At 40.7% G+C, this 12,633-nt stretch overlaps 2 protein-coding genes across 2 annotated transcripts; one reads left to right on the forward strand and one right to left on the reverse strand.

The window, feature by feature from the left end:
* The first annotated feature begins 65 nt into the window (after positions 1–65).
* RBM48 (RNA binding motif protein 48) lies at positions 66–5,034 on the forward strand. The gene is made up of 5 exons (XM_010189783.1): positions 66–188; positions 2,009–2,199; positions 2,329–2,474; positions 3,400–3,929; positions 4,948–5,034. The coding sequence occupies exons 1-5, from the start codon at positions 66–68 to the stop codon at positions 5,032–5,034; spliced, it is 1,077 nt and encodes a 358-aa protein (XP_010188085.1).
* A 383-nt stretch (positions 5,035–5,417) lies between these two features.
* On the reverse strand, positions 5,418–11,796 carry EFCAB1 (EF-hand calcium binding domain 1; the record flags this gene model as incomplete). The annotated part of the gene is made up of 5 exons (XM_010189784.1): positions 5,418–5,468; positions 6,186–6,290; positions 8,425–8,576; positions 10,080–10,184; positions 11,641–11,796. Coding segments are annotated over 5 exons (569 nt in total), but the record flags the coding sequence as incomplete, so codon positions are not given.
* Between the last annotated feature and the right edge of the window lie 837 nt (positions 11,797–12,633).

Raw genomic sequence — 12,633 nt, forward strand, 5'->3', positions numbered from 1 at the left:
TGCTTGCCTGGCCTCCCGCGTGACAGCTATAGCTGCCTACACGGAGCGGAGTGGGTGATGGGAAGATGGCGGCCGGTAGCAGCGGAGCCGGCAGCGGGCTGGGCGATGCCTGTAAGCACCACGCGCAGCTGGGGGTCTGCGAGTCGCGCGCCAAGTACCGGGAGGGCCGGAGGCCGCGCGCCGTGAAGGTGAGGTCGGGCGGGGTCTTCCCTGGGCCCACCCCCGTGTCGGGGCCGCCGCGGCTGCCGGCGCTGAGCGGGCTGGAACCTCTGGAGGCTGCGGCTTTTCGGGGGCCCCCTCTTCTCGAGGTCCCCTTCGTTAGTGCTTGTCCCCGTTCTGGGTGTTTTTCGGTACTTCCTCTACCCTTGCTGCTGAGGCGCCTCGGGGCGCGGGCTCAGGCAGCCTTACCGTGCGACACGGTCACATCCTAATTATTACACAAGTCATCCTGTCAGTGGAGAGGAATCGTCTCGTTTGGGTTGCAAAATCAAAGCAGGAACTTGGTTTTGTTCCTTGGAGAAATTTATTTCTTATTATTGAGACATTTCATGTCCCTTATTAGCTAAACTCTCCCGACGGTTGCATTGTCCCCTTTGAGCGTTGCCATCGGGGCAGAGCTCTGTTGCGCCTGGGTATGCAGCTGTGTTGCGTGAAGGGTTTGCAACCTTAAAACGTCAACCTGTTTATGCCAAAAAAAACCCCCAAATTAAATAAATAGCAGAAGGAATAGTTGGAGTTGAGTCTGGTAAATCTAGTGACTCCCACGTTGTATTCTGTAGGAAATGACTTAAAGCCACACATAGCACAAGTAGTCTAGTTCTGTGCAAAATACAAAACCAGACACTAAGAACAGTGTGAGGAAAGTGAAGGAGCCGAGTGTTGCTGTTATGGCCACCACGCAGTTGGGTCTGCAGTGCCACTGGACTCGGCAGGTCTGACGTGCACCACGCTGTTTTTGTCCTCATGCTCTGGTGCCCAGGAGCGCCTGGGGGCACGAGAGGAAGGCCATCCTTTGTGGGCCTTGCCAGCTGCAGAGCAGGAACTTCTCACTACAGCAGCAAAAAGGTTGGATTTACTTTTTGTGTGTGCAGTTAATGCATGGTGCGCTGTAATGGCACCTTCTAGGGCTGACTTGAGAAAGAAATCGGGTTAGGAGTAAACTGCCATCACAAGAACAATTTATGTGATCTATTTGCAGAACGTGTTGGTTATGATGGCAGTTTGACAGCTGGTTTCCTGTGCAGTTCCCTGTTTGTTCTGCATTTGCTGTTTTTGGAGAAGGATGGGTAGCTCATGCAACCTAAGTGGTTTTTAACAAAATAAAAATAGATTCTGTATGATGTTACGGTTTAGCTACCTGTTGTATGTTGTAGCTTTCCTCCGAGCCTGTGTTATCTCATTACACAAAGCAGAAAAGAGTAGTTTGGTTTTTTCACCTGCTGGGGAAGACCTTGATTCTCTCAGCATCTCACTTTTATCTGTCTTAGAAACATATGCTCTTTGATCACTGTAGTGAGGAGGCAGCTTTGCACACGGATGATCTGCCCAAAGAAGTCACTGTACTCTTTTTTTTCCTCTTTCTCTTTTTTCTTCTTCCCTGCATTTTACCTGTGTGGGCTCTGCCTGTGAACAGGACAGGTTTTACAGTGGGTTTTTTTTCTGTTTTGACAGTGCCTCATATCAACTGGTTACTGGTCAGTTTTGCAAGGAAATTGGCCAGAGATGTACAGATTTGAGTCATCAAGTGGCAGCACTGACCTGGTGGAGAAAGGTGAACTCTAATTTGTGTTCTACTTTGAGAAGGAGCTGGAGTTCAGTTCCTGCTCAGTGATGAAGAGGTCCCAGACAACTCTGCGCTTACTGCTCCAGCAAGAGTCCCAAGTCAAATAGAGTACAGAGGGATTTTCAGCATCCTGAAAGGATTTGAGGAACAATAGAGACAACTTCCTTACTTTTGCAGTAAAGCAAGAATGTGAATATTTTAGAATGCTCTATTTTTATTTTCCAGGTTTATACTATCAACTTGGAATCTCGTTATTTACTAATACAAGGAGTTCCTGCATTAGGTGTTATGAAGGAATTAGTGGAACAATTTGCATTATATGGTGCCATTGAAGAGTATCACGCTCTAGATGAATATCCAGCAGAGCAATTTACTGAAGTTTATCTTATAAAATTCCAAAAGCTGCAGTGTGCAAGGTATTGGACAGGGCAGTATCTGCCTCTTGCTTCTTAATCTTTTACACCTTCTTTATTTATAACCTGTTAAGATTCTAGAGAGTTGAAGTGAAATCCTCAGTCTTGCCAATACAATTTCATTTCCTTCAGAGTGGCCAAGAAAAAAATGGACGAACGAAGTTTCTTTGGTAGTTTGCTGCATGTGTGCTATGCTCCAGAATTTGAAACGGTCCAAGAAACTCGGGAGAAGTTGCAGGACAGAAGAAAGTATATCGCAAAAGCAACAAATCAAAGAGGTTTGTAATTAAATTTCCTATAGCATCTTTTCACTTCAGTGGTAGGTGGGGTTTTGGTTAGTGCCCATTAAAGAAAATGCTTGGTATCTGGCTGTTTCAAAGACGCATTTTAAGTACCTTTGCAGCAGAATGGAGACATCTTTCAATATTTAGAGGGCTGTATGTTTTTCAAAGCAATATTTCACTTTTGGTTAAGAGCTTCAGTTTTGCTCCAGGTTTAATAATGAGCTATTTCCTTCTTTTTGTTTTCTTTTCAAAATGTTATAAGAAATTTCAAGCACTGGTGGAATTTTGGGATTGTCTTTTGACCCTTGTTCCAGCTTACTCAGGCATGCCCAGAGGGACAGTTTTGTAAGGAAGGTGACTGTACCAGAAATGTCAACAAAAAATTCCTCCAGCCTGATATCAGCACTGCAGGAATGGTAAGGCTAATGGACTGTGGATCTGCCAGGCAGCACTGAAGGCTGGGCAAGCTGAGAAATAAGTGAATTGCTGAGCACAGGCTTGTCCTTTCTTGCACTTCATAATTTTTCAGTATTTATTGCATGAGGATATTTAAAGGGAGTAAAAATCACTGATTTTTAACATTAAACCACCTGTTTTTTCAATGTTTCAAGACACTCTGTCCTTTTTGAAATTGTAACTGGAGGTAAAAATCACTGATTTGCAACAGTAGAAATATTTTCCTTGTGTTCTCAAAACTACTGAAATACTTCTGCTCTGGCACTCCTTGCAAGCCAGCAGAAGGACTAGGCTCAAAAACTTTTGTTTGAAAGGTGCCACTTTGGAAAAAAGAATCATGGAAAGGTGGCTGGGCATGAAAAAACATTTGTATTTTTTCTGTAATTGTATTAAATGGTTTTCCTTATGTGTTAGAACTGATAATGACATGAAATAGCGAAGCTACTTTTTTGTTGTTTTCAAGATTGCTTGGTGTCAAAGAAAGTAGAGGAGCGTGAGAAAACCATCTCAAAGAACTCTGGCTGCCTGTGGAGTACTCCAGGGTCATGTACAACTGGTAACTGGGATCCATCCTGCTTTACAAGTTTGCACAGGGTATCCCAAAACACAGGATTTCCACCTGGGAACCATCGTCAGAGCCTGCTGACATTTCCCCAGTATGACAACAACTGTGCTGAAACTTCTGGGTACTTTAGTCAGAGCGCATCTCTGACTCTAAATGTACAGCCAGGACGACGTATTCCACCAGCTCCTTTAATGCAGCAAAGAACAGTTCTGATTGCTAATGGAGTTGACAGGTTTCTGCCTCGTACAACTCACCTGCAAGAACGCAAGAGGAGGAGAGAAGAAGGCAACAAGTTTTCCCTCAAGGGAACAAGTGTGGACAATACTGAAGTCATTATTGGCCCACAGCTGCCAGAAGTACCTAAAGTGGATATGGACGATGATTCATTGAATACTTCAGCCTCATTAATTCGAAATAAACTGAAAGAGGTATGGATTCTGAAAGTTCTGATGTTTTAGAATGTACACATTATGTACTTGTTTGCCATAAAAACAGGCCCTAAGAGAACTTAATTCAACATGTATTATCAGTTTATTTGCCACTTAAGGCTAGCATTCTTACTACTTAATTATTTCATAATTCAGAATATTACGGGCCATGCTACTCCATACCTTTTATACTACACTTCAGAAAGTATTAATATCAGTGCATGGTCCTAACTGATTTTTAGTGAACCGCACTTTTTTTTTTCCATGTGAGGAGGTGTGATAAATTTGCAGGTTAGTCCTGCTGACTCCAGTGTGGTAACTGTATCTCATTTCTGATTAAAAGGGAGAGAAAAATAATCAGAGTTGAATGCAATTCTACTCCCAACACTACTTATGGCATTAAAAAATTATAGAACCACAAATTCTATGCTGAGAGGCATGTATTTAGGTATATAACCTTTTATGGAGGATATCGATCAACTAGCAGGTCAAACACTCTTGATAACACTCTCAATTTAAATTAAGGTATGAAAAAGCTCTCTTGACTATAACTAGTCTGATTTGAAAGAGCTTATCTTGTCAAATCAATACATAGGCACTCCTTATATTAAATATACTTCTAAAGTATCGTGTGTCAAAACACACATTTTTCCCTTTCCCTTTTCTTCCTGAACTACCTGAATTTACTATACTAAACCTTACTTTGAAAACACCTCTGATAGGGAGAAGGGTGATAAAATATGTAACAATCTCTCACTGAGTATGGGAAATCAGTTTGTGGAGTTAAAATACAAAGGTGCTACTGCTAACACTTCTATTTTCCAAGATTCCTCTCGTTTGTGTTTAATGCTGCCTTTCGTGTTACTTCTTTCCTCTTTTTCTGCAGGAAAACTCAATACAAGTGGGATTATAGTAATACTTCACTCCCAATACTCAGATGTTGAAGACGTGGCCTTACTTACAAAACAGTAGTGGTTACAGTTTACTAAGATTTTTTTTTTTTCCTCTCACAATTTAGGTAGCTGATTCTGTTTCAAGAACATCTGTGGAAAAGCCAGAGAGTAGCTCAGCCAAGCCACTTTTAAAGCAGAGAAGAAGAATATAGATACTGCTGGCAGCATCTTCCAACAGTTCTTTCTTAAAGCACATAGCTTAAAAAACTTCCTTGAAATGTAAAAATAAAATTTATACTGTATTTCCATGTAGTTTCCTGTTAAAAATTGTATCAATTTGTTTCTTGGAATGAACAAACTAGTACAATATTATTTGTCATAATCTGGTCCTGTGTACCTCATAGTACAACATACTTCATAACTCACTGAAGAATTGTATTTGGGTAAAGTAACAGAAGTAAATTGTGTTTATTCAGTAGCTTTTACAGTAAAGGAATACCAAAAAGTAGGAGCACCTTGAAACTGTTACTATTTTTACTATACCATGAAAAATGGTGGGGAAAAAACCCCTCTTGCAACAGTATTCCACTTGGAGTTACAGTTTCTGAATTTCCTGGAACGCTTTCTGTTCAAATGCCATAATGCTCTGTTTTAAGACAAAAATAACAAAAAAGCTTATTTACAATTAAGTAAAGGACTTTAAAATGACATGCAGTTCAAATAGAGTAATGATTACTGGGTTCAGAAAAAAAATAAATCTTTATTACAGAGCAGAAATGCTTTCCACAGCTGAACTTCAACACTGAGAAAATGAGCATGTTCTAAATTACCATTTAAAAAAAACCTGAATTGAATTAGAGGTATTGCTAATAAATAAAGCCCAGTTAGATGTAATTAAAAAACAGCAGTGCCACACTGAGATGAAGAACACTCTCAAGATACTTTTTTCAGAGAATTACCAGCCTCTTCCAAAAGAGGCTGTGAGGTGACAACAGTGTTGCCAATGGCACCAAAGAAAGGAAAATAAAAGTTGTATTCCCAGAGAGCTTTCAGATAAACAATTCAAGAGAATGGTCTTAGTTTGAGAGGGTGCTCATGGAGGATCATTCACTATATTGCTGCGTTGGGAAAGTCAAGCACTGAGTAATTATGTCCTTAAATTCTCTGGTGCCAGTGCATAAGGAAACATGGGTGCTGTGAAAGGTAGGTACAAACTCAGCACACACAGATCTCACAACTGAAACATTTCTCCGCTGACTTCAGCAGGCCCCATGTAATGACAGTTAATGCCATAATACGTACATCTCCTTACCAATAGCACAAAGTATTTGAACAGATTTTTTTTAAATCAAGGTTGATGTACCTTTATGTCTGGCAAACACGGTCCAAAGGCTTCTAGAAGAAGATTTTCATCTCTGACTGCTTTTTCAAAGTCCGTAAAAGAAAGCTTGCCATCATGATCATAGTCCTACAAAAGGAAGGGGACGCTTCAGCAAAGGAGGATCGCTTGTAGTAACTGTCTTTTTTGTTTAGCAGACATTTTATTTATATAGATTCTATTTTTAGTTTGAGTGTATACAAAAATCATTTGCTTTGGGCCATTAGTCTCCATATTATCTGCCCCTATCTAAGGCATAAAAGGTGGAGCAAGCTCAGCTCTCTCATACAGCTTTGCTAACAGAATTCCAGAGAAGGCAAAACTTTAATAGGCGAAGAGGCTGAGTTGAGAACTGCATGGATGAATCTCAAGCACAGCTGCACTGAGAAAAGTAGGAGAAAATGTTAGGATATGTTCTCTATATGTATTTACAGCATGAGTGTACCTGCACCCTATTAATGAGACTAGAAATACTTGGCCCTAGTGGTTTCTCTAGTAGACATACTTCTGCCTTGCCTTTTTCACGTACAGCACCCAGAAGCACACACTGGTGTATGCTGATGTCAGCCACTTCTTTTGTACTGCAGAATCGCAGCATAGCAGAATATTCCTCTAGGGGTGGAAAAAGCATCCTTGTGTTTTCAGTATTTCTGCAATTTGAAAACCTTGTTTCTACAGACATGGCAGCTTAAGACACCTTAAATAAAGGTTTTAAGTGAAGATACATGGGTGGATATGACTAGTACTGAAGGCACAGGGCTAAACCAAAATTTTTGAAGATCAAGGCATGGAACCATCACAGCTGATGTACGTGCAGGGAGCCTAGGTCCTAATGGCCAGAAAAGCAGAGGCAAGGAGCTGTGCAGACAGGCTTTCTTGTTCTTGTTTAGGAATCTCTCTGCCACTGGGTGTCAAAGAGAAACAGAAGCAGCTGGGTACACTCTGCCTTTTACACTCCTCAGCCCAGAGGAGAGCAGGGCATAAGCATGTTATTACAAATACTTTTAAGTATGAAAGTGGTTATCATGGGACTGGATGTATGCTTGGTCACAATACAGTTGTACCTACTGGCAATTGCTCAAACAGTAGTTTTTTCATCCTTGAGTGATGGACCGCACAAATGTATTTTTGGATATCCAATATTTAGTTGTTTAGTCACTTGACACGGACTTGCAATCAGCAATATCCTACTCTGACAACTGCCCAGCAGCCAAATCAGGTCTGGACATTCTTCAAACAAGTATTGGAGCTTTCTTATGTACCAGGATTATGTACATGATTAGTTTATGTATGTTTATACATATATGAAGACTTCATTATCTCTAGAGGACACTGCTTGTGCTTGGACTAGCATAGCCCACTTATCAACTGCCCAGACATGAGAGTATTCATTTTGGATGCAACCTGCAGGAAAGCTGAACATGGAGGTACTCCAAAGATTAATAAATTGCTGAGTCATAGCTTGTGTTTGGTGTGAAACTAGACGCAGGGCTGTCAAGAAGTAAAGGTAAGATGGACTTTTCAGCTGAGATTTTTCATTTTCAGCAAATGGGGTGGGTCTGAGAAATAGAAAACATGGGGTTAAATAAAAGAAGTTAACATTCAAGACCTGGTCTTAATTGAGATTTTTGAACACCACCATAGGAGTGGAGATTGCATTTCTTGATTCAATGAAAATGCTGAAACACAGTCCCTGGCTGATCTGCATATGCTAGATAAATCATGGTAAGACAAGTTTTACATTAATGGCCTTCAATCTAATATTCTAATAGAATATTTAAATAATAATAGAATATATAAATTAGAGACATTTTGTGATCAATTGATAAAACACAACTGTACTTAATAATAAAGCTACTGCAGATGCCCAACACAAATAAATGCAGATTTTGAATTTTCCTCTTTTGACGGAGCTTTTGTTTTGACTGGGCATACATGTGTGTATGCACGTATACACATGCTAGGTTATACATAAAGTTTATAATGCATTCACATAATAAATTAACAGTTTCATATGAGGATACTGGATGGGGACTCATTAGATCTGAGTTGTATTTCTGGCTTTCCTTAGGAGACTTGTTTATCTCAAGTATGAATCTAACTCTGTGGCTCAGAATCCCACTGTAAAGGAGTCACAGTATTTAGTTACCTCACAGGAATGTTCTGAGGTTCAGTCAATGAATATTTGAAAGACACCCAGGTATCACAATGAGTAAGTACTTGCCATTTTCTTCAGTGCTATCTCTACCAGATCCTTAATTCCCTCATCTGTATCTTCTTCTGATGGTTGGTGGAGAAGGCTGTTCTTCAGCAGTTGAAACATTTCCTCTCTTGAAATGTATCCATCACCATTTAGGTCGTAAACCTCAAAACAGTCTTTTTGAAAGATAAATTAATATAAAGTTCATACAAACTATAGCACACACCATTAAAGCTGTCACCTATAGATAGAAAATGGGAATTACATGTTGTACAGCATAACTATTAAGCCACATTTATCAGATAGAATATTTATATATGAAATGTGTCACATTTTGATATACATACTAGTCAAGTATTAGCTATTTACCTTTCATAGTTAAAATCAATTTCCACTCAAATTATCTTCAGTTCACAGAAACCATAGTAACTTACAGATCTTAACTTCTCTAGAAGCATCAATTTAGAATATAAATGAGGTTCTGGTTTAGAAACCAAATTTCCCCTGGTGGAGACCAGCTGTCTCTATCAGAAGGGCTTTGCACCTACAAAACACATCCTAGTTATTTCAGAAGCTGGGTCATAAAAATAAAGGGAAAAGAATAAGCTGTACTAGCATGGAAAAGAGAGCATCCCTTAATGCAAAGAGGAAATCTCTGTAACAAAGTATTTCAAGTATAAGTATCTGCCTAATTTATCTAACTGTTTCTACCTCCCCAGAATCAAGAATCTACTACCATAATAAACTTCACTCTCCTTCACAAAGCTTATTTAAACAAACAAACAAAAATCCTCAGTTTTGGGATACAAGGATTTTTTTTTCCTAACAAAGAATAAGGCTACAGTGAAAACTGTACTGGCAGCCACTTACGACAGCCAGCACCGTGTGTCACTATGCTCCAGTACACGCTATAGTGCTTACAGCAGCTGCGTATCTCACTGCTTGTAGCTGTACTGGCATCCTGGGCACATATCCTAGAGCTGTGTCATCCCAGGCCACTTTCAAGATGAATTTATATAGTGCACTATGGAAGGCTGATGCTGCAACCTTGGGACTATGGAGACAACATGCTGACATTCTCCTTTTTCTATTACACTTTTCCCTACAAATGCTGAAAATTCTCGAGTTCTTGCTATTTTTTCTCCCCTATCTTTCTCCATCATTACTCTGGTGGTTGTCATGATCATCTTACAAACAGACTCAGTTTTTCCATCCATGCTTCCAAGCTGAAGAACTGCTCTAATTAATGCAACTGCTGCTGTGTCCCCATTGTGCCAGTAACTGAATGCTGGCACAGGACTCGGTTGGCTTGAGACTGTGTTATTTTGCCAAAATCACTCTTGAGCTACATCTGTTACTTTCTAATTTTGTGTGTGAATACAAATACATATATTTTGTCAAAACTGTATACTGTAGAACAAGCTGCAGTTCAAATGCTAGTTTTTGTCAGCAACAAAATAAGGGGGCAGCTACAATAATGGCAGCTTACACAGAAAAACCTCTTGTCTCAGAGAAGCAATTTCAGAACTCAGTTTCATTGAGTTAATCTATATATAAGAAAACTCTTTAATTACCAAATGCCTTATAAGAGTAACTACTAAATTATAATTAAAGCAACATTTAATATAATAGTTGTGAATTAAATTATTACTACTGAATACCATACAGATAAACCTTACATTTAAGCCTTTCTTCCAGTGTCCCCCGCAGAAATACTGCTAAGCCTTCCACCCATTCCACCACACTGATGCGGCTATCCTTGTTTTTGTCAAAAGTGCGGAACACTGGGAAGTGCATTACATACATTTAAAGTTGATACAATACAGAAACACAAACAAAAGAATATTTTCTTAAATTCAATGAAAATATAAAAACATATTTTTATAAAGATGGTTCTCTGCTTTCATCAAGGTATGATTACCCTTCTTGAATCCTTCTAACCCATAACAGCAAAGGGGATTTCACCCCTCAGTTTACTGATCTGCCACTCCAGAATCCTGCTGGGATAAGACATTTTGCTTAAATTGTTGTTTTCCTGACTTAAACAACTACAGGAAGTATGCTTCCGTGCAGATGTAACCCTAATAAACCAATATCCCTTACACTAAGGCATATTTGCACACAGAAGAGAATTTTAATTACTAGGGTTTGTCTCAGAAAATCTTGGGGAAAGTAATCTTAGGAACAATACATACAAAGAAAAATAACCCTCTCCTGTCTTTCAGGTATCAATATCTTTTTTTTCTTCTCCCTTCCCTGAAGTAAGAAACTTTTGATCTTGCAGCTTTGCTATTCATACACCCTGTAATACAGTACTTCAAATGCAAGACACAATTCAAAGCATCAACTAACATCTATAATAATTCATATTTTAGAATGTTAATTACTAAGTTGGCTACAGGAACACTTCTACATGCAAAGCCAAGCATTTTGGAACTGGAAAACAACAGGTTTGCTTCTCCAAACTGAAATGAGCCCCTTTGTATATAAACATGAAAATAATTTCTAAGAATGTGTCCATGTAAGGTATTTCCCAAGCCACGCTTGACTTGTTGCATAAAATGGCAACAGGTTTTTATTTTATGGCGTTTAAATACTACTCCTGCTAGGGAACAGGAGAAAGTTGAACCAAGGGGTGGCTGCCTGAGACTGAAAAGAACGGCAGACTCTTGCCTCCTCCATATCTTCCTCTGGACACCTGCACATCAGAGATCATCCACGTGACTTTAACAGCAACATTATATGAATCCATGAAATCACTGTATTCTCAAGGGGTTATCTGGCTCATTACTCTCATCTCCCTGTATTGTCTGCGTAGCCCCTTCAGTGCTCTTCACAGCACCCTCTATCCTTAAGTTACCCACTTTAACAGAATGCCGTTCTGGGACCTCCAACGCGACACAGAGCTGTCCACCAGCAGTAGTGCATGCAGCTCCACCATGCAGCCCTCTTCTGTTGCAATACTGTAGGGACTGGGGCAGAAAGCCACAGGACAGCATTACAGCTGCCTCTGGCTGGTCTCCTTCATACAGGAGTGTGAGCTACTCTCAACTAATGGAAAACTATTCTGTCTAAAGAAAAAGGTTACCTTTTACTCAGCAACTCCTAAGCTCCTAAACTCTTCCTTTGCTGTCCTTACAGGAATGAAGTGGCACTAGGCACTATTTTGTCTAGGTATGCTCATTGGGTTAACAATGTAAAACCAAAATCTTACATCTTTCTTAGACCTATCAGTCTCACCTCTGTCCAAGATCACGTCATCTGTCATGCCAAACGCGGTGTGCAGAGTGTCTCTGAAAATGTTACGGTCAAAGCCGATTGCAGCAAAGCGGCTGCTGGACTCGGTCACCAGCACATCGAAGAGCTTGATCAGACATTCCACTTCACCTTTACTAACTGCCCAGTTGAAACACAAGCAAACATACTTTATAACTTAACCTGGTGTCTTTGTTTAGGCAGTTGTTCTACCACCTAATGACCTTTCCCAACCTGAGGAGGGGAATGGGGAAGAGGAATTGGGTTTAAATAAAAACAGCTTTAATAAGAAACTAATATTAGTACCAATATTAATATAAAATACACAGTTGTACTCAGCCCACACAATGATCATGAGCTGTTCGTTCCAGCAGTGAATGCTAAATAACAAACACCGTGAGTGCCACAGCTCCAGCAGAAGTGCAACAGTCAGGAGCACAACAGGCGAGACCCTCCATGGAGACTGACCATCAAAGAAGGACAGCTTTTCCCCAGCAAACTCCCCGATCTATAGTGTGATGTTTATGGTAAGGAATAATTCTGTTGGCTGGGGTGGGTCAGCTGCCCTGGCTTTTGCTCCTCCCAGCTTCTGCACCTGGCTAACTCAAACTGCCGAAGACCTTTATCACTGTGACAACCTGCACACCAGGACTGGCCACAGACTAAACCAAAGTGTTACCAACTTCGTTCCCACCAAGTCGAGCACTGCAGTCTTCTCAGGTGCATCTTTCCTGAATAGAAAACTCAGTCTATGATTCTGTCCCAGCGAAACCTAGACACTTGGTAAAAAAACACGGCAGGCACAGGGGAGCTGCAGGGCCCGGCCCCCTCTGGTGCTAACCACTAAACCGACTCCCCACACCCGCTGTTCCCAAAGGGGTGGCGAGGAGTGCCCCCTCGGGGGTGGGCGGCGAACAGGGCCGCAGGCTGAGCACAACGGGAGGCGGCCGGGAGCAGCGACCGCCCCTCAGGCGGCGG

Source organism: Mesitornis unicolor, unplaced genomic scaffold (genome assembly GCF_000695765.1).
Source record: "Mesitornis unicolor isolate BGI_N332 unplaced genomic scaffold, ASM69576v1 scaffold37878, whole genome shotgun sequence".
In the NCBI taxonomy this organism is placed as follows: domain Eukaryota; kingdom Metazoa; phylum Chordata; class Aves; order Mesitornithiformes; family Mesitornithidae; genus Mesitornis; species Mesitornis unicolor.